General features: G+C 44.5%; 1 protein-coding gene across 5 annotated transcripts in view; it reads right to left on the bottom strand.

The window, feature by feature from the left end:
- LRRC6 (leucine rich repeat containing 6) overlaps positions 1-18,626 on the bottom strand; it is a 74,020-nt gene extending 55,394 nt beyond the window's left edge. The window contains exons 1-5 of one of the 5 annotated variants that reach the window (XM_033933611.1): positions 18,402-18,623; positions 16,734-16,886; positions 16,524-16,618; positions 10,927-11,094; positions 5,241-5,318 (exon numbers count right to left, since the gene is read on the bottom strand). In XM_033933611.1, coding sequence (XP_033789502.1) covers positions 5,241-5,318; positions 10,927-11,094; positions 16,524-16,533 — 256 coding nt within the window. In that variant the 5' untranslated portion in view covers positions 16,534-16,618; positions 16,734-16,886; positions 18,402-18,623. Of the gene's footprint in view, positions 1-5,240; positions 5,319-10,926; positions 11,095-16,523; positions 16,619-16,733; positions 16,887-18,401 lie in introns of all 5 variants that reach the window. The other 4 variants (XM_033933615.1, XM_033933613.1, XM_033933612.1 and 1 more) reach the window with 4 other exon arrangements.
- Positions 18,627-26,186: the final 7,560 nt, after the last annotated feature.

The raw sequence follows: 26,186 nt of genomic DNA, 5'->3' as shown, positions 1-26,186 counted from the left end.
CACCCCGACTACATTTCAGGCAAGAGGGAGCCCAAGCCCTCTTGCCCCAGCAGCAGCCCGACTACGTTCGGGGCAAGAGGGAGCCCAAGCCCTCTTGCCCCGCAATCCCCAACCCCCCCTCCTTCGACAACATCGGGGCCAAGAGGGAGCCCAAGCCCTCCTGGACCAGCGATCTCCCCCCTCCCCCCACCACACAATCCGGCCAGGATGGAGCCCAAGCCCTCCTGGCCCAGCGATCTCCTCCCTCCCCCCTATGATCCAGCCAGAAGGGAGCCCAAGCCCTCCTGGCCCGTGACCCCCTCTAACTCCCACCCCCCACTAAAATTCAGGCAGGAGGGATCCCAGGCCCTCCTGCCCTCGACGCAACCCCCCCAATGACCGCCCCCGAACCCCCAAACAGCCCCCCACACCAACCCGCGACCCCTCGCCGACCCCCTGACCACCCCACCCCCCCCTTCCCCGTACCTCAAAAAATGTTGGCCGGACAGACGGGTGCCAAGCCCGTCCATAGCAGGCCAGCCAGCACAGGAATGGGGCCGGATTGGCCCAGGCGGCTCAAACCCTGCCCACAGGTGGGGCCTGAGGCACCTGAGCCAACCAGAATAGGCCCAGGAGCCTTAGGCTCCTCCTGTGGGCGGGGCCTTAGGCTCATGGACCCAACCCAGCCCATGTGCTTAAGGCTCCACTCACAGGAGGAGCCTAAGGCTCCTGGGCCTATTCTGGTTGGCCCAGGCGCCTCAGGCCCCACCTGTGGGCGGGGTTTGAGCCACCTAGGCCAATCCGGCCCCATTCCTGAGCTGGCTGGCCTGCCGGACGGGTGGGCTTGGCACCTGTCCGTCCGGCCAACGCTTTCAATGTATGGGGGGTGGTATTGGGGGTGGGGGGTTGTGGGGTTGGTGGGGGGGGGTCATGGGTCGGCGGGGGTGGTTGTGGGGGGGGTTGAGTCAAGGGCAGGAGGGTCTGGGATCCCTCCTGCCCGTATTTTAGTGGGGGTGGTGGGTAGTGGGTCCGCTTGGGCAGGAGGGGTTGGGCTCCCTCCTGCCCGATCTTATAGGGGGTGGGGGTCGCGTGGCCAGCAGTGCTTGGGCTCCCTCCTGGCCGGATCGTGGGGGGAGGGGGGTTGGAAATCGCATGGCCAGGAGGGCTTGGGCTCCCTCCCAGCCCCATTGGACTCGGCGGGGGGGGGGGGGGGGGTTTGGGGATCGCGGGGCAAGAGGGCTTGGGCTCCCTCTTGCCCCAATCATAGTCGGGGAGGTCGGTGGTGCTGAGGGGCAAGAGGGCTTGGACTTCCTCTTGCCCCGATGTCGTCAGGGGGGGTTGGGGATCGCGGGGCAAGAGGGCTTGGGCTCCCTCTTGCCCTGATGTCGTCGGGGGGGGGGGGTGGATTCTGTAACCGGTGTTGTTTTTGACAGACACCGGTTACAGAATCCAGCTTTTAGGTGAAGGACTGGCTCCTCCTTCGCCTAAAAGCCCTTGTTTTGGGCGTTTGGGACTTAAGCTTTTTGTAGGTTGATTATATGGTGTTAGTTTAATAATAATAATAATAATAATAACAGCTTATATACCGCAATACCGTGAAGTTCTATGCGGTTTACAAAAGATTAAGCAAAGGTACAAATTGACTGACTTCAAGAGGGGAAGAGGAAAGAGAAGTAATTAGACAGGAAATTCATTGTTGAGGAGAAAAGTGATCAAAAGGACAGTAGGTCGCTATTGAGAGGAAAGAGATAAGTGGATCAGTTGTCAAGATGTTTTAGGAACAGGTGTGTTTTTAGACGTTTCCTAAATTCCTCATAAGTAGAGGGCGAAAGTAATTGTTCTAGGTCTTTACCCCATGATGCTGCTTGGTGTGAGAGAAGGAATTCATGGTGTTTTTTCAGTTTGCAACCTCTCACTGGGGGGGAAACGAAGTTGGAATGTGAACTTCTCTTGTGTCTGTTGGTTGAGAAGGAGAAAAGGTCAGTAATGTATTTGGGGGCAAGTCCGTGTAATGCTTTAAAGCAGAAACAGGCAAATTTGAACTTTACGCGTGCCTTCATCGGCAGCCAATGTAGCTGCCGGTAGTAGGGTGTCACGTGGTCAAATTTTTTTAGTCCAAAGATTAGTCTGACTGCCGCATTCTGCAACAGTTGTAGGTGTCGCATATTTTTGGGGGAAATTGCCAAATAGGCGATGTTACAATAGTCAAGCAGGCTTAGTACGAGGGATTGGACTAGGATTCTAAAAACCGATGTAACAAAATAAGCTTTAAGGGATCTGAGTTTCCAGAGAGTGAAAAATCCCTTTCTGATTAAGGAATCTACTTGGTCTTTCATGGTTAGGCATTGATCCAGAGTTACACCTAGTATCTTTATGGAGGGCTGGATAGGGTAACTAAGGTTATTGATACAGAGGGGTGATTTAATGTCAAGTGGATGTGGTGAAGCAATGAAAAGAGTCGTTTTATCTGAATTAAGTTTGAGCCTAAAGTTTGTCATCCATTGTTCCATCATGTTTATAGCTTCTGAAGCTTTGGGAATAGTTTTGGAGACAGAATTGGTGAATGGGATGATAATCGTAAAATCATCTGCATAACTAAATAGTTTTATCCCCAGCTGGGTTAGCTTCGTGCCCAGTGAGGACATGTAGACGTTGAAGAGCAATGGGGATAGTGGAGAGCCTTGGGGCACACCGGATGGATTGCTCCAGGTGTCAGAAAGCTCATAATTAAAACGAACCTGATAGGTGCGGGATATAAGGAAGCCACGGAACCAGTTCAGCACCTTATCCCGGATACCAATGGCATCTAGGCATTGCAGCAGTTTCATGTGGTCCACTAGATCAAAGGCAGAACTCATATCAAATTGCATTATCGGGGCATTAAGGCCTTTACTAAACAGTAGGTGCAAATTGTCTAAGATAGCCACAATTACTGTCTCCGTACTGAATAATGGCCTAAAACCAGATTGAGTTTCATGGAGGAGAGAGAATTGATCAAGATAACCCATCAGTTGGGAGTGAACCAATCCCTCCATAATTTTTATAATAAACGGAATGGAAGCTACCGGTCTATAGTTGGATATTAGGGCTGAGGATACTTTATGATTTTTTAGAATTGGGGTTATAATAATGTGACCATTATTAGAGAGGAACTTCCCATTATTTAGGTTGTAAGCCAAGTATTGCATCAGTGATAATTTAAATTCTAAAGGTGCTGCTTTCATAATTTCTGGGGGGCATGAGTCCAGAACGCAATAGGATCTAGAGTATTTGTTATATAATCTGATATAATCATTCCACTCTAAATCCTGAAAGGAGCTCCAGATCATGTCTGCCGGTATATCATTTCCTTGGGTGTTCGCTATTTGATGATCACAAGAGTCGTTTGTTGAACAATGGATTCTGAGGTTCTTAATTTTAGAATCGAAGTACAGAGCTAAGTCATTTGCAGAGGGTAGTTTAATGTTGTGTGTGGGTGAGGTGTAGCGAGTGGTGTCAAATAAATTTGTGATCAGGTTGAATAGCTCTTTTGTATTGATTCCTTGTGAACCATTACAAGATGAGTTGATTTTAGTGGAGTAGAATGCTTTACGTTTGTCTTTTAACATTTGTTTGTAGATTTTTATGTTAGCTCTCCAGTTGTTACGGTCGGCTAGTTCTCCTGTTTTTTTCCAAGTTCTTTTCAGTCGTCTAGCTAGTTGTTTCATTTTTAGAAGTTCGATGTCAAACCATTTATTATATTTATTTGAATTGCTTTTGCCATTACGTATAGGGGCGATTTTATTTAAAATGGATGTGCTGGTTGTCGTCCAGTGATCCCAAAAATCGATTCCTTCATCTATCCCTGTTTGCAATTCGTATTGTGACCAGAATTCTTTTGGATTAATATAGCCTCTTGTGTGATGTTCTCTTTTTATAATTGGGCGTGTTTTAGATTTATGATAAGACCAGAATAGCTGGAAATAATAAGTAAAATGGTCAGACCAGATATCATGAATCCAGGTGCCTTTAAGTAGCGAAATGGCAGGGTCTGGGATATCCTTTGTGGACATGGCTACCACATCCAATTGATGGTCTTTTTCATGTGTTTGTGTGGGTAGAGAAAGATTGTAATTGAGTAGGGATAGAAAGTTTTTGAACTCTCTCGCATTTGTGTTGTCCACTTCATCTAGGTGTAGGTTTATGTCGCCTGCGATGATATTATAAGAAGGACCGATTGAATTGTTTAGGACAAATGCAAAGAAGTCTTCTTTGGCTTTTGGCCAGCTTTTTGGTGGGACAAAGAATAATATGCAGGATAGGGATTCTTCTAGTTGACAGGCTAAAATTTCTAAATGGTCTGTCATTTTGGAATCCAGAAGTTCAAAGTCAAATCCTTCTTTAAGAATAATTGCTAATCCTCCTCCTTTTTTTTCCCACGCGGTTTAGCGGAAGGATTTTGAAATTGCTTGGTAGGAGATCAATTATTATTGGATCATCTTCAGATAGTTTAGACGTAGTGGTGGTCTGGGCGTTTAAACAGCTGAACGTAGAGGCAGGCTATTATCAAAAAACCCTCCTTTTGGAATTTTTTTTTTGATAATGGACATTTTCCCTGCTTCTACTTTCAACGTTTAAGGCCTTAGGCCAAAAGGGGACTTAAGACGTTTTTTTTGATTATGCCCCTCCACAGGTACATTCTCTCCAAACATATCCTGTAATAATTTTAGGCAAATGATGAATAGCTTGACTAAAATCTTGAAGTGATAATTGAATCCCCGGCTCATCACACCATTTTTGTATAAAACTATCATATGTTCTATTTGGAATCAAGCACCACCACAACTTATACAACAAAGATACAGAGATAGGAACCATTACATTGATTTAAAAAATTTATAAACCTTTCACAAACACCCAATAAAAGACCCCCTCTTTTTATTTGACTCACATAATGTTGCAATTGCATATATCCATACAATGACCCTAGCCCACTTCCAACAGTTAAGGATAATTCTGGAAATCTCCTCAACTTCCCAGACTCATCCAAAATCTAAGCAATAAAATGAACCCCTTTATTAGCTCAGAATCTAAAAATGACATTAGTCATACCCGGTGTAAAATCTCCATTTCTCTAAATAGGCAAAAAATCCATATTTAGTTTTACTGTCGCTTGATTATTTCTACATATCTGACTATAAATGAAGAGTGATAATAGATAAGCAATGAAATAAACAGAAAAGGAGATTCTAACAGAAGAAAGATAGAAAAAGTAAACTTACCTTCCAAATTTTCAATTCTTTCAATGTTGTTCAAAGCCAGATTCAAGTATTCAAGCTGCTTTAGTTTGCTAACATTTTCTGTAATGGAGAACACTAGCATTACTTCTTCACAAAGCAACATGTTATTTCTTTGACACATAGCTCATCCAGAGGTAATTTCCATCTTAGCTCAGGTTCAAGTGGATTTTAGTCCATATGGAAAGAGGTAAGAAAGCTGTGTGGTTTTTCTGTGAGGGAGGGGAGGTATGTGCGATTACATATGCGTACATGTGCATGTTGGTTGGACAAAATTGTTTTGTTATGAATTGGTAATGAGGAAGCAACATATAGGGAAAAATTATAATTAACACTGCATGCTTTTCTTAAAGAACCCCACCCTCACCACAAGTATGGCAGTTCCATGTGACATCTTTAGGGCGTTAATAGATGTGGTACTAGCAGACAAGTAGATGGAAACATAATTTCCACTGGAGCATCTGAACTTACGTACTCATAAACCGCTTTGTTTATAGGTGGTATATAAATTTTTTTAAATAAACACTCATCAATTATTAAATCAAGGAATATTAAAAAAAAATCACCAGATACCTTCTGCTTCTTGTATTGGTTTGGACTTATCATCCTTGATATACCGCTATTACAAATGAATTAAGCAGTTTACAATACTACAATAAGAAAACTAAAAAGGGATGAAAGCAATTACCAAATGGATAAAGTTTATATTTGGAACAAGAAAGTTCTAGGACCTATAAGGAAGAAGGTGGCTTTTGATAGCTCATCTGGAGATACGGATGATTTAAAAGAGGAACACTGATGATGTTATTTCAAATGGTAAACTGCTTGATTTTTCACAGTTGCAACATAAATATGGTCTTAATAAATCACAAAGCTTTAGATGGTTGCAAATGAAGCAGGCCATTCAGGTAGGGTTCCCTGAATGGAAAAATCTTAATACGCAATATAGTTTGGAATTTTGATGCTTTCAGGTGGACTTCCTGGGACACCAGGCCGCACAGTGGTATAAATTGATAAACGGATTTGTAAATAAAAACCCTAAAACTGGTCTTAGGGATATTTGGAGCATTGAGATTAAGCATCAAATTTCTGTGTCTCAATGGCCACGAATTTGGTCTTGGAGGATGAGATATACAGTGCCCGCATCTATGAGACAAACTTGGTTTTTTCTTCTGCATAGAGCATTTTAGACCCCAGTTAGATTACAAAAAAATAAATAGCTCTATGTCTAATAGATGCTGGCATTGTAATCTTGAAGCAGGGACTCTAGATCACTTATTATTCTATTGTCCATTTATTTTGGCCTTTTGGAAATCAATATGGGGGCCAAATAAATTGTTTATTGGAAAATCCTGTAGCATCATCGTATGATACAGTTCTATTTGGTATGTCAATGAGAAAGAGCCAAATTTCATCTAAAAATATGGTTATGATTGGGGTCGCCATACAACATATCACAAGTAATTGGAAGAATTGGAGTAGACTCAATTACAGTTTTTGGTGGAATTCGTTATGTCACATTTATAAAATGGAAAGAACAATAGCCATACAAAAAAGGAATTATAAGAAATTTAAAGAGATCTGGGGGCCATTGACAAATTATTGTAATGAATAGATACCATTTTTCCATTATAAGTACAATGCAAATGAGGGGGTGGGAAGAGGGGGATTTCTGAATTTTTATTAAATGTTTAGATCAATAGGAAAGAAAATTTTAAATGATATATGTGATTGCATAGGTTATGGTAGGGATGGGTGGGAGGGGGTTAAATATGATAGACATTCAAGTGTTGTATTCAATTTCAAATGTCATTTATTGATACACTTGTAAGATGCAAAAATGAATAAAGATTTATAAAAAAAAAAAAAAAGAGAAGCTGGGGGGGAGAGATCCAATTAAAGGTGGGAGAAAGAAGGAGAGGGCGATCCAAAGGAGGTCAACGTCCAAGAGAGAAACCACCTTGTTCGGGGGAGGTGAAGACACGAATGATGGAATGTCATCGGTAGTAAATTTGTCATCAATTAGATGCTTTCAGGCGGACTTTTTGGGACACCAAGCCGCAAAATGGTATAAATTATTATATGGATTTTTAAATAAAAAAAGAGAACTGGACTTAGAGATATTTGGAGTATTGAGATTGGACAGACAATTTCTGCATCTCAATGGCAAAGATTTTGGTCCTGGAGATTACGATCTACAAGGTCAGCATCTATGAGTCAAACATGGATGTTTTTGTTGCATAGAGTTTTATGGACCCCAACACGTTTACAAAAAGTAGATAGCACTAGATCCAATAGATGCTGGCATTGTAAATTAGAAGTTGGAACGCTAGATCATTTAATATTTTTTTGTCCCTTTATAAATGCTTTTTGGAAATTAATTTGGCCCCAAATTAATAAATTATTAGAAAACCATGTAGGACTCTCATATGATACTATATTATTTGGTACAGCAATGAGAACTCAGAGTCCAATTTCTGCAAATAATAATAAATTATTATTAATATTGACAGGGGTCACCATGCAACAAATTACTCAAAATTGGAAAGACTATACTAAATTAAATTACACATTTTGGTGGAACTTAGTTTGCCATATATATAAGATGGAAAAGATGATTGCATTACAACAAGGGAATATTAATAATTTTTAAAAAATATGGGGACCATTGGCTAATTACTCTAATGATCAGATATCTTAGCACATGGATAGAATATATAGGGGGTTAGGGAGGGTAATTTATTTTATTTGGATATTGAAATATTGACAAAAAGGGAGATATGTATTTTATTTTGTAAGAGTATTTGAATGTAATTCAAGTGTTATGAAATAATTGTCTTTTATTATGTATTTTCACTTGATGTAAGAAATGAAAAGGAATAAAGATTTACAAAAAAAAAAAAGATTACAAGCTGCACAATTGAAGGTACTACATTTCTCCATTCCTCAGATAAGCTGCTCTTAGCTGTACCCTTCTCCTCCTCTGCCAATTCCAGACTTCATTCCTTTCATCTAGCTGCTCCCTATGCCTGGAGTTTGTTCACCTAGCCCCTTCCTTTACCTTGTTTAAAAACAGACTGAAAACCCACCTTTTTGATATAACCTTCAACTTTTATTTATATTAACTGGAGTAGCAGTTCAACAAATAACATACAATTGGAAAAATTATGACAGGTTAAATTATAACTTCTGGTGGAATTCAGTATGCTATATATATATAAAATGGAACGTACATTTGCAACACAAAGAGGTTATATTGATAAGTTTAAGAAGATTTGGGGACCATTAACAGACTTTTGCAATGAATGATACAATTTTCCCAAAATAAGATATTTGATAAGAGGGGATGTGGGTGGGTTTATTTTATTCATCTCATAATATAATTTATTATTTATTATTATATCTTGTTGTATTGTATGCAATTTTCAAAGAAAGGGGAGGGGATGGGTTTATAATTTGAGTAATAGTTGGTATACTTATTAAGTACTATATACTTTTTCAATATTATAGTAAAGGATTACCGTATTTTCACTCATATACCGCGCACCCGTGTAAAACGCGCACACGGGTATAGCGCGCGGGAAACTGTAATTTATGTAAATAAATTTTTACATACTGCGCACACCCGTATACCGCGCATGCCACCCCGACTCTCCCGTCGCCGCCCGACTCTTCTTTCGCCCGCCCCGAATCTCCTCTGGCCACCCCGACTCTCCTTTCGCCCGCCCCGACTCTCCTCTGGTCTCCCCGACTCTTCTTTCGCCCGTCCGACTCTCCTCTGGCCGCCCCGACTCTCCTTTTGCCCGCCCCGAATCTCCTCTGGCCACCCTGACTCTCCTTTCGCCCGCCCCGACTCTCCTCTGGCCTCCCCGACTCTTCTTTCGCCCGTCCGACTCTCCTCTGGCCTCCCCGACTCTTCTTTCGCCCGTCCGACTCTCCTCTGGCCGCCCCGACTCTCCTTTCGCCCGCCCCGACTCTCCTCTCCCCCTTGAAGTCCTGTCCCCACCCTGAAAGCCTGATGCCCCCCCCCCCCTGACGTCCGATTCACCCCCCCCCGCAGGACCGCTCGCACCCCCACCCCGAAGGACCGCTCGCACTCGCACTCGTACCCCCACCTCGAAGGACCGCTCGCACCCCCACAGCCTCCCCACCCCCCCCCATCATGGAGAAGCTCCTACCGTTGTCCTGCTGCTTCCTCTGCCGGCGGTCCCGGCCCTTCTGTGAGCCCTGCGTCTGCCCTGCTTCCTCTTCCGTCGGTCCCGCCCTTTCTCCGACGTCAGAGAAAGGGCGGGACCGCCGGAAGAGGAAGCAGCGCAGACGCAAGGCTCACAAAAGGGCCGGGACCGCCGGCAGAGGAAGCAGCAGGACAACGGTAGGAGCTTCTCCATGATGGGGGGGTGGGGAGGCTGTGGGGGTGCGAGCGGTCCTGCGGGGTGAATCGGACGTCGGGGGGGAGGAACTATGTAAAAAAAAGTTGTAAAATGTGCTCATGCGTATAACGCACATGGTTATGCACGGTTTGTAAAATCGTGTATAACGCGCACGTTATATGCATGAAAATACGGTATATGATACGTTGTATTTACAGTGATGCATGAAGGAATATCAAGTGTGTATTCAATGAAATTAGGCAAGATTTATGAGCCTATCGGTTTATAGTCGAGTTGGCATACTTCTGGTCCTCCTTCCTTCCCCTACAGTGACAGTCATGTCTTCCCCCCCCCCCCACCTCACTGTGACCAGCATTTCTTTTTACCTACTCAAGCAGTGCAGGGAGAGGTCTATAGATGTTTTCCAGGTGCCTCTGTCACTTCCTATCCCCTTGGTGACTGGCACATCTTTCTCCCCCCCTCACCCACAGTGACCAGCATGTCTTTCTCTTCCCTTTCCGTCTGCCTGCCCGCAGTGTCCAGCTTTCTTCTTACTGGAATGCCTGCATGCTGCCTCTAATGCTACTGGTGGGGAAGAGCATTGTGTATCTGTGCATGCTCAAGGCCTGTCAGATTCTCCATGAGAGGGGGCACAGTAAAGATGATGGCTTAGCCATGGCAGGTGAGCCCAGTTTTGTCTCCAACAGCACGACCACATGACCCTTCAAAGAGTGGATGTTGGAGATCAAAAAATAAATTCAACTAGTGCATCAAGATGTAAAGATTGCATTGCAGGACATTGAAAAAGAATTTAATAATCTCAAAGAACATCAGAACAAAATTTGTCCATGGACCACAAACCACAGCTGCCATTGGAATGTGGCCAATGTTATCTGAATAATTTTGTAAAAGAGCACCTAGGTTAGTAATTAGGAAAGTGTCTATTATTAAAATAATATCTTTTGAAAATGCCAACTTTAAAAATAACATATAAAATATATTTGGATAAGGTAAAGTACAAAAATAAGTAATAACAATACACTTGTTGTTATATGAAAAAATGAGTATATACGATAGTATTTTATTAGGGGAGACTGGGGTTTTCATGGCTTACCTGAGGATGAAGAGGCGCTTATACAAAGCTGAAGTAACCAATCTCTTTTTCTGAGTCTATACAGTATGTATGGCTGGACAACTGTACTGATTTTGTTTGTTCAGAATAAAAAAAAAAATTAAAGTCTTATGCTATCTACCAACTTGTTTTAAATGTAGCTATCTATATTATATCAAATAAAGCTTACCAATTTTGGGAATGAGGTTATTTTGAAGATATATTATTTTTAAGTTTCGACACCATTTGTCAATGTGTTCTATTCTTTCTAATTCTTGCTGATGCAAAGAGATTTCTTCAAGTGAAAATATTTCACAGTTGTTATGTTCTGCACGTCGTCTAATGAGATCTTCAGTAACTGTTAAAAAGAAGAAACTTTTCTTATGTAATCAGGAACAGCAACTTGCTTGACCTCACCTCACACCATCTTCCACTATACTTTAGAAGAGAATCTTTGGCTCAAGTTATCAAGAAAAAACTGTTAGAAGCAATATTATTCTCCCCTGTGTGAGACTTGGATCTGATCAAAAACAGACTTTTTCACCTCATGCTATCCCTATGGAAAAAGTCTTCACTGAATCTCCTAATGAATATTCCCCCAAAAGCACCACTGCCAGCAAGGTACAGGCTAGAGAATGGCATGGGTATGGGGACCCGTGGTAACAGAAAAGTTCTGGAGCATTTACAGGAGAAAAACTTTTTACTGCCCCATGGGAACGGTAAAAAGTCATGCTCCTGCAGTTAAAAAAACCCAACAACCACGAGATTACCCTTCCTACAGCTCCAGTGGCTGTTTGGACAAAAAAAACATAAGGGCTCCTTTTACGAAGATGCGTTAGCCGTTTTAGTGCTACATATACACATGCGCTAAAAGCTAACGTGCCCGTAGAAGCGTTAACATTTAGTGCGTTTTAATATTACGCCTGCGCTAAAATGGCTAACGCATCTTAGTAAAAGGAGCCTTAAGTGGATAAAGTACACACTTCTCAGCTCTTGATTTCTATCTCAGAGGAGATCAAAGAAGAAATCTAACACAAAAGTATAGTTTAAATATTCAAGGCCTTGAGGAGAGTTTTGACCGCTTACTGAAACTGGTAAGATGACAGCCAAAAGTCTCCTCGAAAAACAAGTGACTGGCCATTTTATTGGGACAATGACATCATCAATTCATTCATTATTAAACATATGTAGTTGGTACATCTTCCAATTACAATCTATTTACAAATTGCATACTTCAGCAATATTCTATTGGTTCTATTCAAGTCACACGGTTTCCAGTTAATCATACTTCATTAGTACTTTTCCTTAGCAACAAGTAATGGCTTAACTCATCACATGCTATTGGTTTTACCTCTGTCAGCAATAGAAGGAAGTGAACAATAGGCTCACTGAGGACAAGCTGACCTTGTAGACATGTTCTATTCTATTTCAAATATCTATTTTACAAAACTCTAACATTTGCTAGACAATACACTTCTGTAGGCTACAATCACATTGTTACAGTCACATGATTTCCCCTAACTCTACAAGACATCCCTATGTTATGCTGGTAAACAGCTAAGTGCCTCCTCAAGCAGTTGTCAAGGGAACAGTACAAAATGTTAGTTCTGAGGGGGGCTTGGGGAACGCCCCAATCCAGATAAGATAAGTTCGATCTGCTCTGCGATAGTAAATAAGAGTTAATAAACAGCCACCCAACAGGGCAACAAAGAACAGTGGTGAAACAAAAAAAAGCACCTACCTGTGTGCAACCAGCATCAACACTTGTACAGCTCTTAGCAAGGCAAAATGTGTTGATATGGATTTCATTACTAATATGCTTGAATTGAAGAAAGTAGAAAATTTATTCAAATAAAAAACTAATATGAATCAGAGAACACATTCTTATCTAGTTATATTGAATAACCAGATCTCAAATACCCAAGGCACTATTTAAATCATTTTTCATGCCCTTGCTGGGGTGGTAAATTCATCAATGGTCTTGGTAAAGTGACATATACTGGGAATGTTTTTAGTTGTCTTTAATTTTAATCTCATTCAATAAATATAAAGTGCATTTAGTGCTAAAGAAAGGAAGGCACTTATCTTTTGTGCCCGACGGCTGCCCAACCGTTTCACACTCAGTTTCATCAGGGGCTATGCCTCCTTGTATTCATGCACCTAACTTATTTGAAATGACTTCAACGGAACCACAATTGTCAGCACACGCACTAAATGCACTTTATATTTATTGAATGAGATTAAAATTAAAGACAACTAAAAATATTCCCAGCATATGTCACTTTACCAAGACCAATAATGAATTCACCACCCCAGCAAGGGTATGAAAAATGATTTAAGTAGTGCCTTGGGTATTTGAGGTCTGGAAATTCAATATAACTTGATAAGAATTTGTTCTCTGATTCATATTACTAATATGCCGCCTCTTCTAAGGTTACGTTTCTCTTCCTTGGCTGCCACAAGCCAAGCCACTGGATACTCTTCCAAGACTACAAGCCTTTGCAGGTATAACAGATATCCGACAGGGCGGGGCATAAAGAATCATATGCTGTTCTACAGGAAAGAGTATTATCAAGGTAAGAACCTAATCCTTCCTTTCTGTGCAAACAGCATATGAATCCTTACAGGACGTACCAGAGCAGTCCCTTGAGTCTAAGGTTGGACAGATGAGCCTGCAACCAGCAGAGGACCCGCAGGGCCCGTCCATTTGTGTCGGCACATCTGCTCTGTAAAATTTTGTAAAGGTATGAAGGGTAGACCATGTGGCTGCCTTACAAATTTCATCAGGCGGTACTGTCCTGGACTCTGCCCAGAAAAATGCCACACTTCTGATAGAGTGAGATTTCACAGCAAATGGTGGCTGCAGAACGGACAGGACTTCAGAAATAGAAGCCCATGAGGGATCTAACTGCTTCTCCTTACACCAGAGCTGAAAACGTTTCTACACTTTCGCATAGGTCGCCAGGCGGTACTGTCCTGGACTCTGCCCAGAAAAATGCCACACTTAGGTCGTTACAGTCACTGGCTTCTTCGATTGCAGAAGTGCTGCAATAACCATATCTGAATATCCTGTTCGTGCTAAGTTTGCTCACTCAACAGCCACTCCATAAGCTCAAAGTTTCCGGATTCTCTAGGACTATGGGCCCCTGGGACAGAAGATCCTGATGCAGCGGTAGTCTGAGACAGTTGAACTAGATCCACATACCAAGGACTATGTGGTAAATCTGAGGCCATCAGGATTACCAATCCTTGATAGGTGACTACCCTGCAAAGGACCCAGCCTATCATTGGCCACAGGGGGAACACATGCAGGAGCCTGTTTACTGGCCAAGTCTGTACTAGAGTATATCATAAATAATGTCCGCCACACAGTCCACCCTGGTCATTACCACAAGAGGATACCCTGCCTCCTCTGTGGCCAGATTCTGGCATAGCAACTTATGGCAGGTCCCCACCACAAATGAAGCCAAAGCCACAACTTTAAAGGCTAATGCCAATGCATCAAACTGCTGTTTGAGGACAAAATCCACCCTGTGACCCTGAGAATTCTTCAGGACTATTTCACCTTCACTAGGCATAGAAGTTCTTTTAGTAATGTGAGCCACCAGCGAATCTACCTTAGGTGGAGTAAATAATTGCTGGAAATCAGAAGCTTTGACCCCCGTCAGAGGACCCTCAAGCATCTCACAATGCTCTGTTATCATCCTGGTAATCTCCTGGTTTGAACATGTGGACTGTGATTTGGTATTGCTTAAACAGTGAGAGCTGGGCAGCAGAAACCTGCGGGGACTCTAAATACAGCTCCCACAGAGAAACAGTAATAACCTCAGTTAAATCTGTCGGGCTTAAATAGCCTGCACAGTGTCTGATCCTCTCCCTGATCTAGGGCTGTTACTGATCCCTGGTCACCAGCCCCAAACTGAGAACTAGAATCTTCCAAGGAGAATGCATGGTAGGAGAGCAATGGAATTGCATCCGACCCCAGATCATCTTAGCTGTTTTCCGATTAGGTCTCTGGCTCCTGTAGTTCTACCGGTTGCAGCGAGACCTTGCTTTGTGAAGGTAAACCCCTCTGAGAGCTAATCGGCTGACACACAGACAACCCTTTATGCTGCTGTTAAGCTGCATACATCAAAGTCACAAAATCAGTGTCAAAGGCCTGACTTAGAACCTCTGAGGACCTCTGATGATCTACCACACATCTCCTCTCAGGGTCAGGGCGTCTGCACAAGTGCTTTGCTGGTAATTCTGAGTCGTGTTTAAGAGGCTCTAACAAGGCTTTACAACCCAGAAATTGAGCTTTCTGTACCTCTGACCCATGAAGTGACCAAAGGGGGCTAAGTCCATGGCTCTCGCCCCCTCCCCCTCATGGCACACGGTACAAGGATGCTCCCTTATCCTACCATCCAGTGCAAATTTGGCATGATGTGGGATCTAAACTACCTGAGGAGTCCACAATAATCAACTTTTACAAAAATTGAGGCAATCTAAAGCAGAAGAAGGCTTTTGAAATAAAATTGGGAAATCCAAGATGGCCATGGCGGCAGCATTTTAGCCAAAAATTGACCCATGGGAGCAAAACCAAAAGTTCAACATTAATGAAAATAGGATTTTATAGGTGGGGGACTCTTGGGCACTTCAGAAACCCTTAGTTTTGCTGAATTCAGATCCACCCCGGTTTTCCTAAAGACAGTAATGAGCAGTACTCACAGAACTGCCATGTGATGTGCTTGCATCAGCTTGTCACTGCAACTGGAAACAGAGAACAAATTTCTGCCTGTCAAGCAAGGGTGGCTCCAGCAGTTTGTCTCTTCAGGCTTTTTATTCAACCCCTCATGCTCCTCCCCACAATTCTTCAGGGGAGGAGGGAGGAGGACACGCAGCCAACCTCTGCTAAGCCTCCTGGCCAATTGTGGGGTCAAATCAGCCTGCGCTCTAGCACTTGACTCTGCAGGGGCAAGTACCACTCCCAGGGAACCTATTTCCGAGCTTCAAGTGTTAGAACAGGTCAGCCAGGCAGATGCTCTTTTTAAAAGTGTGGCCCTCCTATCTACAGACCCCAACATCTGGCCCTTCTCCCGGGCACGTCCCAGGATTAATTGGAACCTCTTAGAAACAGGGAAGCCTCAAAAAATATCAAATTAAATCCTGAAAATAAAAAATCTAGTACAGAACAGATGAAAAGACATCTTCTCAATTTGCTTCAGACGTTAAGACTGAGTAGAGGGGGCACTGTCCAGAGACACAAGGGGACAGAGAGAAGAAAATGTCTTCCACAACCCATCTGTAAGAAATCATATGCTGTTTGCACAGGAAATATTCAAATCAGTTTTATAGAAGGGAACTGACTAGAAACAGTACCCTTAGCATGAAGCAAATACAGCTCAGCTGGGGAGCATATTGCATACAGATAGCTCAGTCTGAAATACACATTCATTCCTGAACCACAGTAAACACCGTGTGAATTATACTCCAACAAGTTAAAGTGAGCTCTGCATTTAATATCCAGGTTACAGAAAACTTAGGGCCTGATTAACTAAAGATCAGCAATAACTAATTTTCCTTGCCCCCGCCCAGCTAATAGAAATTATACCCTTCTCTCCGCAGGGAACAATAAATTCAGCATGCATTGTTCCTTCAGCCTTTGTGAAATCTGGCACTCCTTCAACTGCACATGCGGTCTTTCCGGGACTCTTTTCCCCTCCTGGACCCGGGAACCTACCTCTGGGTCCAACATCAACCCATGAGAAAATACAAAACAAGTGCACAGAGCTCACAGGTACTTACTGTACACCATGGCAGTCAACTCTCTCTTCCGTGTACCGTACTTTCAGTGTGGTGTCTTCTATAGTTACAGGCTTTCAACTGTAAAAATTCTAAATCTAAGGAACCAAGAAGGGAACAAGAGAGAAGTTATTTATCATTTTGTGGTAAGCAGGACAATGACAAAAATTGCTGTATTAATGCATCTATCAACAAAAAAAAGGGTACACCTACACTAGAGGTCTGCAGGGGAATGGGGATTGCCAGACTTCCCCAGGGATTCCCCTAGGTCTACAGGACTTCCGCAGGGATCCCCCCCAGGCTTATGGGACTCCCGTGGGGATCCCCCCCCTAGGCTCATGGGGATGGAACAGGGATTCCCGAAGCCTGGAAAGAGAATTAGTAGAAGTTAGACAAAAGCAGAAACTGGGACCAAGATGATGGAAAAACAAAATATCTTGGATGGACCTCTCACAAGTTAACTATGTCAAATGGTGGAACCAGATTTGTTTGCTCTACAGATAGAAGCTTTATATTGTCAAAAAATCCAACTCTTATATTTCTTTTAACAAGAAATGGTCGACCCTACAGTCACATGACCTAATGTCTATTCTAATTCTTTCCAGTGATGTATGCATCTCTTATTTCTGTTCACAGTTATTTGTTTATATTGCATTTTATTACTGGTTTAAATAAACTAAGACTTAAAAAACCCCCAAACCAGTCAGAAGTAATTGCAAAACACTGCAAATAAACGTTGGAAGTAAAACTGGGATGTCTTAATTCATCCTCTTTTTTCTACTACTACTACTATTAATTACTTCTATAGCCTTACCAAATGCATGCAGCGCTGTACAGACAACACAAAGGAATCCAACGAAAACTGCAGTATCGCCAGCCAAAGCAAAAACAAAAAACAAACTGCAAACTCCTATGTACGAGATGCAGGCAATGTTAATTATACCAAATATTTTATTTTATGCAGTTAAAAATACCACCTTATAACAAACCAAGGGACCTGACACTATCCGTGTTTCAGAAAACAATCCTTCCTCAGAGGTCCATGGTTGCTAAGGTATAAAATAAATCGCAATGAAAGGTATAAACAACCGCCTGTATGGTATCCTTCTCCACTTAAAATGTGCGACGCAAAACTAGTAAAGCTAGCTTTTTGCTTTACTAGTTTTGCGTCGCACATTTTAAGTGGAGAAGGATACCATACAGGCGGTTGTTTTATACCTTTCATTGCGGTTTATTTTATACCTTAGCAACCATGGACCTCTGAGGAAGGATTGTTTTCTGAAACACGGATAGTGTCAGGTCCTTTGGTTTGTTATAAGGTGGTATTTTTAACTGCATAAAATAAAATATTTGGTATAATTAACATTGCTTGCATCTCGTATATAGGAGTCTGCAGTTTGTTTTTTGTTTTTGTTTTCGCAGCACTGTACAGTCATAAAGAGTAAGAAAACAGTCCCTAATTGAAAGAGTTTACAATCTAAACAGCCAAGATAGACAAACAGGATGTCATGGATACAGTTAAGGGGAAGGGTTAATCTGCTGGCTGGGTTGGAGGGCAGAGGGGAGTACAGGACAATCAAGCCAATGTGACATCACTAATGAGATTGGCTCTTATTGGTGGAATGAGGCATTATGACATCAGAGGAGTAGGGCTAAAGATTGAAGGCTATATAAAAAAGGTAGGTTTTCAGTCTGCTTTTAAACAAGGGAAGGGGCTTGGTGGACAAACTCAGGTAATTTATTCCAGGCATAGGGGACAACTAGATGAAAGGAACGAAGTCTGGAATTGGCAGTGGAGGAGAAGGGTAACGTTAAGAGTGACTTATCTGAGCCATACAGTAACCCTAGGAGTAAATAGCATCTCTTTCACTATCCTCTCACCTCAGATTTAGGCGACGTGCACACCCTTGAATCACCAGCAACACGTGCACACCCTTGAATCCCTGACCAATTCGCAGTCCTGAAAAGGAACTAGGGCACCGTATAGATCCTTACATTCGGATTAAACTGAGGACGTCAGGGGCATCACAAGCCACAGCTGTGTTACTAAGCAACCATCAACTGAAACGTCATCTCCTGCGTAACGAATGCAGCTTCCGGTTCAGTATCAATTCAAACCTCTTGCCGAACACTGTGAAACTCAAGCCTCATTCTGGTGCACCAATAGTTTCTCGCGTTAATTTCAAACCTCATTCTAGTGCTCCAATAGTATTCCTCGTGGAATTTCTAGCCTCATTCTGGTCCTCCGATAGCTTCTCAGTGCGTTTCAAGCCTCACTCTGGTTTTATCACCTTTTTTTTTCTCTCTCAACGATGCTTTCCATCTGAATGTTTTGTGATGATCATAGCTAGGTATTCCAGAATCGAAACGGAACTTGGAAACAATAGAATAAACTGGTCCTGCTGTTGCTAGTTTCTCTGCTTTCAACCTTATATCTCCAGTATCTGTCCCCTTCTCTGCATTCTTGCTGTCTTTCTTCTCCTTTCTTTGTATCTATTCCAACCTTTGGTCACTGTAACAAGATTGAACTCTTCCCCCCCCAAAAAAAAAATAAAAATAAATAAATCTAAGTACAGTACCTTAAACACGAGCACATAGAAATTTAAAGAAGGACAATATCTCAATACAGTTGTCAGTATGAAGAACATTTAATCATACGCGGTGGGACTGTATTCATTAAAAATTTCTGGGGCTCAGTTCACACACTAAAATTTTAAAAATCATAAATACTAAATTTCCCATTACACTAGAGACAACAGTATTAGGATGGTACACAACCCCTTGTCTATCCAATGAAAGAAATCTCTTTATTTGTCAGCAAGATGTGTAATAGCAAAACCCCCAAAACGTGGATGGGCCCTCACTCAGAATGAATGGTTACAATTATAGGATACAGTTAAAAATGGAAAAACTGACTAAACTTAACATGCCAATGTAATTTCGAAAGTTCTCTGTAATGTTGTTGTCTGTTTACAGTCTCTTCCCTTATAAACCGCTTAGAACTGTTTGTGGTATGGCGGTATATAAAAATAAAGTTGTTATTATTATATCAATAATAAGCTTTAGAACATAAAACTCCAGCCTTTATATTTAGACTTTTAATACCTTACACTACCTCTAGATCTCTTAGATCTCAAGACCAACACCTATTAGTAATTCCTTCACTAAAAGTTATTAACACAAGGCGTAACACAATCTTTTCTATAACAGCCCCTCAATCTTGGAACAACCTTCCACTGTACCTAAGACAGGAAAAAAACCTGGCACAATTTAAGTTTTCTATTTATAGATGCCTTTAATGATTAATTTTTTTTTTCTTCGCATTCTTAATTTAATAGGTCAATTGTCTTCTATAAATGTGCCTGCTTAGCCTTCAAGATTCTACATGGCATCCTACCCCCCGTTATCCCACTCCTTTGGAATTCTTCTAACCCACTCTCCTCTAGATCCTCCCAAAAACTGAAACTATCTTTCCCATCTACAAAAGGTATATCCCGCGCTGGAAAACTTGGAACATCCCTCCCTTTTAGAACCACAGAACTCTGGAACAACCTCTCATCCCCGCTCAGAAAGCACAGTTACTTACCGTAACAGGTGTTATCCAGGGACAGCAGGCAGATATTCTTAACGTATGGGTGACGTCACCGACGGAGCCCCGGTACGGACCTTTTTAACTAGAAAGTTCTAGTTGGCCGCACCGCGCATGCGCGAGTGCCTTCCCGCCCGACGGAGGAGTGCGTGGTCTCCAGTTAGGATAAGCCAGCTAAGAAGCCAACCCGGGGAGGTGGGTGGGTCGTAAGAATATCTGCCTGCTGTCCCTGGATAACACCTGTTACGGTAAGTAACTGTGCTTTATCCCAGGACAAGCAGGCAGCATATTCTTAACGTATGGGTGACCTCTAAGCTAACAGAGAGGGAGGAGGGATGGTTGGCCATTAGGAAAATAAATTTTGTAACACAGATTGACCAAAGTGCCCATCCCGTCTGGAGAAGGCATCCAGACAGTAGTGAGTAGTGAAAGTGTGAACTGAAGACCAAGTGGCCGCCTTGCAGATTTCCTCAATGGGCGTGGAACGGAGGAAAGCCACAGAGGCAGCCATAGCCCTGACTTTATGGGCCGTGACAGCTCCTTCCAGTGACAGGCCGGCCCGAGCATAACAGAACGCAATACAGGCAGCAAGCCAATTGGACAGCGTTCGTTTAGATACAGGGTGACCCCGACGGTTAGGATCGAAGGTCAGAAAGAGTTGAGGAGAGGAGCGGTGAGCCCTGGTACGGTCAAGGTAGTACGCCAGGGCACGCTTACAATCCAGCGTGTGAAGAGCCTGTTCCCCAGGATGAGAATGGGGTTTTGGGAAGAAGACAGGCAACACGATGGACTGGTTGAGGTGAAAGGCTGAAACCACCTTAGGAAGGAATTTTGGATGGGTACGCAGAACCACCTTGTCATGGTGAAAGACAGTGAACGGTGGATCGGCGACCAGTGCATGTAGCTCACTAACCCTCCTGGCAGAGGTGATGGCAATGAGGAAAAGCACCTTCCATGTGAGAAGTTTGAGCGAGGTAGTAGCAAGAGGCTCAAAGGGGGGTTTCATGAGGGCTGACAAAACCACATTGAGGTCCCAGACGACCGGGGGAGGCTGAAGAGGTGGTTTGATATTGAAGAGGCCTCTCATGAACCGGGAAACCAGAGGATGAGCCGTGAGGGGTTTTCCAAGGATAGGCTCGTGAAAAGCAGTGATGGCACTGAGGTGGACTCTGATCGAGGTAGACTTGAGGCCAGCGTTAGACAGAGAGAGCAAATAGTCCAGTACAGTCTCCACCGCCAATGAGGTGGGATTGTGATGATGCAGGAGGCACCAAGAGGAGAACCGGGTCCATTTCTGATGGTAACATTGGAGCGTGGAGGGTTTCCTGGAGGCATCCAAAATGCGACGGACAGGCTGAGACAGGTTTCCTGGAGAGGTCAGCCCGAGAGAAACCAAGCTGTCAGGTGGAGGGAAGACAGATTGGGATGTAGCAGAGACTGACGTTGCTGCGTAAGCAGAGAAGGAAATACAGGAAGAGGAATGGGCTCCCTGGAGCTGAGTTGGAGTAGGAGGGAGAACCAGTGTTGCCTGGGCCACCGAGGGGCGATGAGAATCATGGTGGCTCTGTCCTTGCGGAGTTTGAACAGGGTCCGCAACATCAGAGGAAGTGGAGGGAAGGCATAGAGGAACCGATCCGTCCAGTCGAGTAGGAATGCATCCGGGGCCAGACGATGTGGAGAGAAGAGTCTGGAGCAGAACTGGGGCAGCTGATGGTTGTGAGGAGCTGCAAAGAGGTCCACCTGCGGAGTGCCCCAGCGAGCAAAGATGGAGTGGAGAGTGGGAGGATCCAGGGTCCACTCGTGAGGTTGAAGGATGCGGCTGAGCTGGTCGGCCAGGGAGTTCTGTTCGCCCTGGATATAGACCGCTTTGAGATAAAGATTGTGGGCTGTGGCCCAGGTCCAAATTCGGAGGGCCTCCTGACAAAGGAGACGAGATCCGGTGCCGCCTTGCTTGTTGATGTAGTACATGGCGACCTGGTTGTCCGTGCACAGGAGAAGAACCTGAGGATAGAGAAGGTGCTGGAAGGCCTTGAGAGCATAAAACATGGCTCTGAGTTCCAGGAAATTGATATGATGTTGACGCTCCTGAGGGGTCCAGAGTCCCTGGGTGCGTAAATCCCCTATGTGAGCTCCCCATGCATAGGGGGAGGCATCTGTGGTGATGATCATGGAATGAGGGGGTGGATGCAAAAGGAGGCCCCTGGAAAGATTTGAGGAGTTCAACCACCATTGAAGAGATCGCTGAAGAGACGATGTCACAGAGATGGGATGAGAAAGAGGATCCCTGGTCTGTGACCATTGGTTGGCGAGGGTCCATTGCGGTATCCTCAGATGGAGTCGCGCCAGAGGAACTACATGGACTGACGAGGCCATGTGACCCAGAAGAATCATCATCTGGCGAGCAGGGATGGATGGTTGGAGGAGCACCTGTCGACAGAGGTGAAGCAGTGTCCGGTGCCGGTCGGCAGGAAGGAACGCTCTCATGAAGTTGGTATCGAGAAGTGCTCCGATGAACTGAAGGCGCTGCGTGGGAAGCAGATGCGACTTGGGATAATTGATCTCGAACCCCAAGAGATGGAGGAAAGAGATGGTGTGGTGAGTTGATTGCAGCACAAGTGGAGAGGTTGTTGCTTTCACCAACCAATCGTCCAAGTAGGGGAACACTTGTAGGTTGTGGGACCTGAGACAGGCCGCTACCACGATCAGGCACTTGGTGAACACCCTGGGTGATGATGCGAGACCAAAGGGTAGCACTTTGTACTGATAGTGGTGATTCAGTATCTGGAATCGGAGGTAGCGACGTGAAGCCTGATGGATTGGGATGTGAGTGTAGGCCTCCTTGAGGTCCAGGGAACATAGCCAGTCGTGTTGAGACAGAAGAGGATAAAGTGTGGCAAGGGAGAGCATCCTGAACTTTTCCTTGACCAAACACTTGTTGAGGTTCCTGAGGTCGAGGATAGGACGAAGATCCCCTGTTTCTTTGGGTACCAAGAAGTAGCGGGAGTAAAATCCCTGACCTCTTTGGTCTGGTGGAACTTCTTCGATGGCATTGAGAAGGAGGAGGGATTGGACCTCCCTGAGGAGGAGTGGAGTTTGGGAGGAGTGAGAAGCAGACTCTACGGGAGGATGGTCTGGAGGAAGAGTCTGGAACCTTAGTGAGTATCCGTGACGGATGATGTTTAGAACCCACAGGTCTGATGTGATGGCCTCCCAGCGTCGTAGAAAGATGGTGAGGTGGCCCCCGATAGGTTGAGGCAGAGGCAGCGAGGGTTGGAGACTGGCTATGCCCTGGAGGAAGGAGTCAAAAGGGCTGAGGAGGCTTAGTTTGAGGGAGAGGCTTAGCTGTCTGATGAGATTGCGAGCGAGCCTGAGAGTGTTGTTGTTGTTGGCGAGGCCGACGAGATTGCTGTTGAGGAGGATTAAGTGGCCTAGCAGAAAAACGACGTTGGTAAGAAGACTGAGGTCTGTATGGTCGTGTCGGCGGGGTCTTCTTTTTAGGCTTAATGAGGGTGTCCCATCTCGTCTCATGAGCCGAAAGTTTTTGTGTGGTGGTATCCAGAGACTCCCCAAAAAGTTCATCACCAAGGCAGGGCGCGTTGGCAAGGCGGTCTTGGTGGTTCACATCCAGGTCAGATACCCTCAGCCAGGCAAGGCGTCGCATGGCAATTGCCAAAGCAGAGGCTCGGGAGGAGAGCTCGAAGGAGTCATAGATTGAGCGTACCATGAACTTACTAAGCTGAAGGAGGGTGGAAATTTGTTGCTGGAACAATGGAACCTTGCGTTCAGGGATATACTTTTGCAGAGCAGAAAGTTGTTGTACCAGATATTTCATGTAAAAAGAAAAATGAAATGAGTAATTGTTGGCTCTGCTAGCCAGCATGGCATTCTGGTACAGGCGCTTTCCAAATTTATCCATTGTTTTACCCTCCCTGCCAGGAGGGGTGGAGGCATAGACACTGGAACCATGAGATTTTTTGAGAGTGGATTCTACCAGGAGGCTCTCATGTGGCAACTGGGGTTTATCAAATCCTGGGATAGGGATGACCCGGTATAAACTGTCCAGTTTCTTAGGGGCACCTGGAACAGTAAGGGGATTCTCCAAGTTTTTATAAAACGTCTCCCGTAGAATATCATGGACGGGGAGTTTGAGAAATTCCTTGGGGGGTTGATCGAAGTCCAAGGCTTCTAGAAAGGCCTGGGACTTCTTGGAGTCGGACTCAAGTGGGATGGAGAGAGCCCCAGACATCTCCCGAAGGAATTTTGTAAATGAGGACTGCTCGGGTTTGGAGGTGGATTCAGCCATGGAGGGTTCCTCATCAGTGGAAGAGGCATCCTCCTCGGTACCGAGTGGGGATTGCTCCCATAAGTCAGGGTCCCTGATGGCCGGCTCAGCATGGCGGGTTTTAGAAAGGGACTTGCCAGATCTCATGGATACGGTGCCGGGAGATGAAGACCGGTGCCGATCTCTGTCCCGGGAGGAGTGGTGCCGATCCCGGTCCCGAGACGATCGATGTCGATCCTGGGGTCGGGAGGGGTCCTCCGCCGTGCAGGTCTGTAGTGTAGGCTGTGCCGATAAGACCGGCATCGAAGTGTTCATCGGTACCGAGGGGGTGGCCACTGGCGTAGTGGTGCGAGGCTCGGGCCGGACCGGTACCGGAAGGAGTGGTGCCAGCAGGGTTGGAAGTAGTTCCTGAAGCTGGTGCTGTAGCTGTTCCTGTAATTTGGTCTGGAGGATGGCCGAGATACGGTCCTCCAATGGGGGCACCGGTACCGTTTTACTTTTCTTCGGTACCATAGGTGCCGCTCTACGCTCCGGTGATGAGGAGGCCGATGAAGAGGCACTCACCGTTATCGGAGCGGAGCGCTTACGGGACTTGCGGGACGTCGGAAGGACCGGTGTCACCGCCGTGGCTGGAGGGCGCTCGAGGGAAGTGGAAGGCTTCTTAGCCGGCTTACCTGGCGCCATCGACCCCGCAGAGGGATCAGGTGGTGTCGATGTTGACGGTGCCGATTTCGGCGGTGCCGTCGACGTCGGGGTCGGATCCATAGCAGAACCGGTGCCGAAGAGGAGATTCTGCTGGATTTGTCTATTTTTAAGTGTGCGTTTTTGAAGAGTCGCGCAGCGGGTGCAGGTGTCAGCCCGATGTTCCGGACCCAAGCACTGTAGGCACCAGTTGTGTGGGTCCGAAAGGGAAATCGGGCGTGCACACCGCTGGCACTTCTTAAAACCCGGCTGAGGGGGCATGAAGGGAAATACGGCCTCAGCGAAATCAAAGCCGGAGGCTTGTATGATGGCAACAGGCCCCGCCGGGGCCGGTTGAAAAATAAAGGAAAAAATAAAGTTTTTTGTTGTTTTTTTTTAGATTAGAAAGAAAACAGAAAACCCGAAGGAAAAAAGCAGAAAAAAGCAGAAATAACGCGAGCGGGAAGGCAAAAAAGGAGTGTTCAACAGCCGTTGAAACCACATGCGTCTTCTTCGCTCCGCGGAAACGAAGAAACTGGAGACCACGCACTCCTCCGTCGGGCGGGAAGGCACTCGCGCATGCGCGGTGCGGCCAACTAGAACTTTCTAGTTAAAAAGGTCCGTACCGGGGCTCCGTCGGTGACGTCACCCATACGTTAAGAATATGCTGCCTGCTTGTCCTGGGATAAATGTTAGCTCCTTCCAATCCTTCCGTAAACACCTGAAAACTTGGCTCTTTTCAAAAATCTAATCACCCCCCCGTTCTCTAGTACCTTGTTCCCTCCCTAACTTCTTATTCCCTCTCCTATATCCATCTTTGTAGTTCCTTTCCTCTCAACCTCTGTAAACCGTGCCGAGCTCTGCGCTTGCGGAGATGATGCGGTATACAAACCTAAGGTTTAGTTTAGTTTAGTTTAGTTTAGTCTTCGTCTCCCTTCCTATTGTTTTTCCCCTGAATTAAAGATTTTAATTAATGATTTTAATACTGAATGTAACCATTAAATAACTTTCCTTTTGTTTCACTATAATTGGAAGAAATACCCTCTAAATGTACTGTAATATGTGTATTTAAGATAATCGTTTGTTTTATTTAATAATTGTAAGTATGTTACCA

This window comes from Geotrypetes seraphini, chromosome 2 (genome assembly GCF_902459505.1).
Source record: "Geotrypetes seraphini chromosome 2, aGeoSer1.1, whole genome shotgun sequence".
Classification (NCBI taxonomy): domain Eukaryota; kingdom Metazoa; phylum Chordata; class Amphibia; order Gymnophiona; family Dermophiidae; genus Geotrypetes; species Geotrypetes seraphini.
Note: the sequence above shows the minus strand (reverse complement) of the source record. Positions and strands in the feature narration are given on the sequence as shown.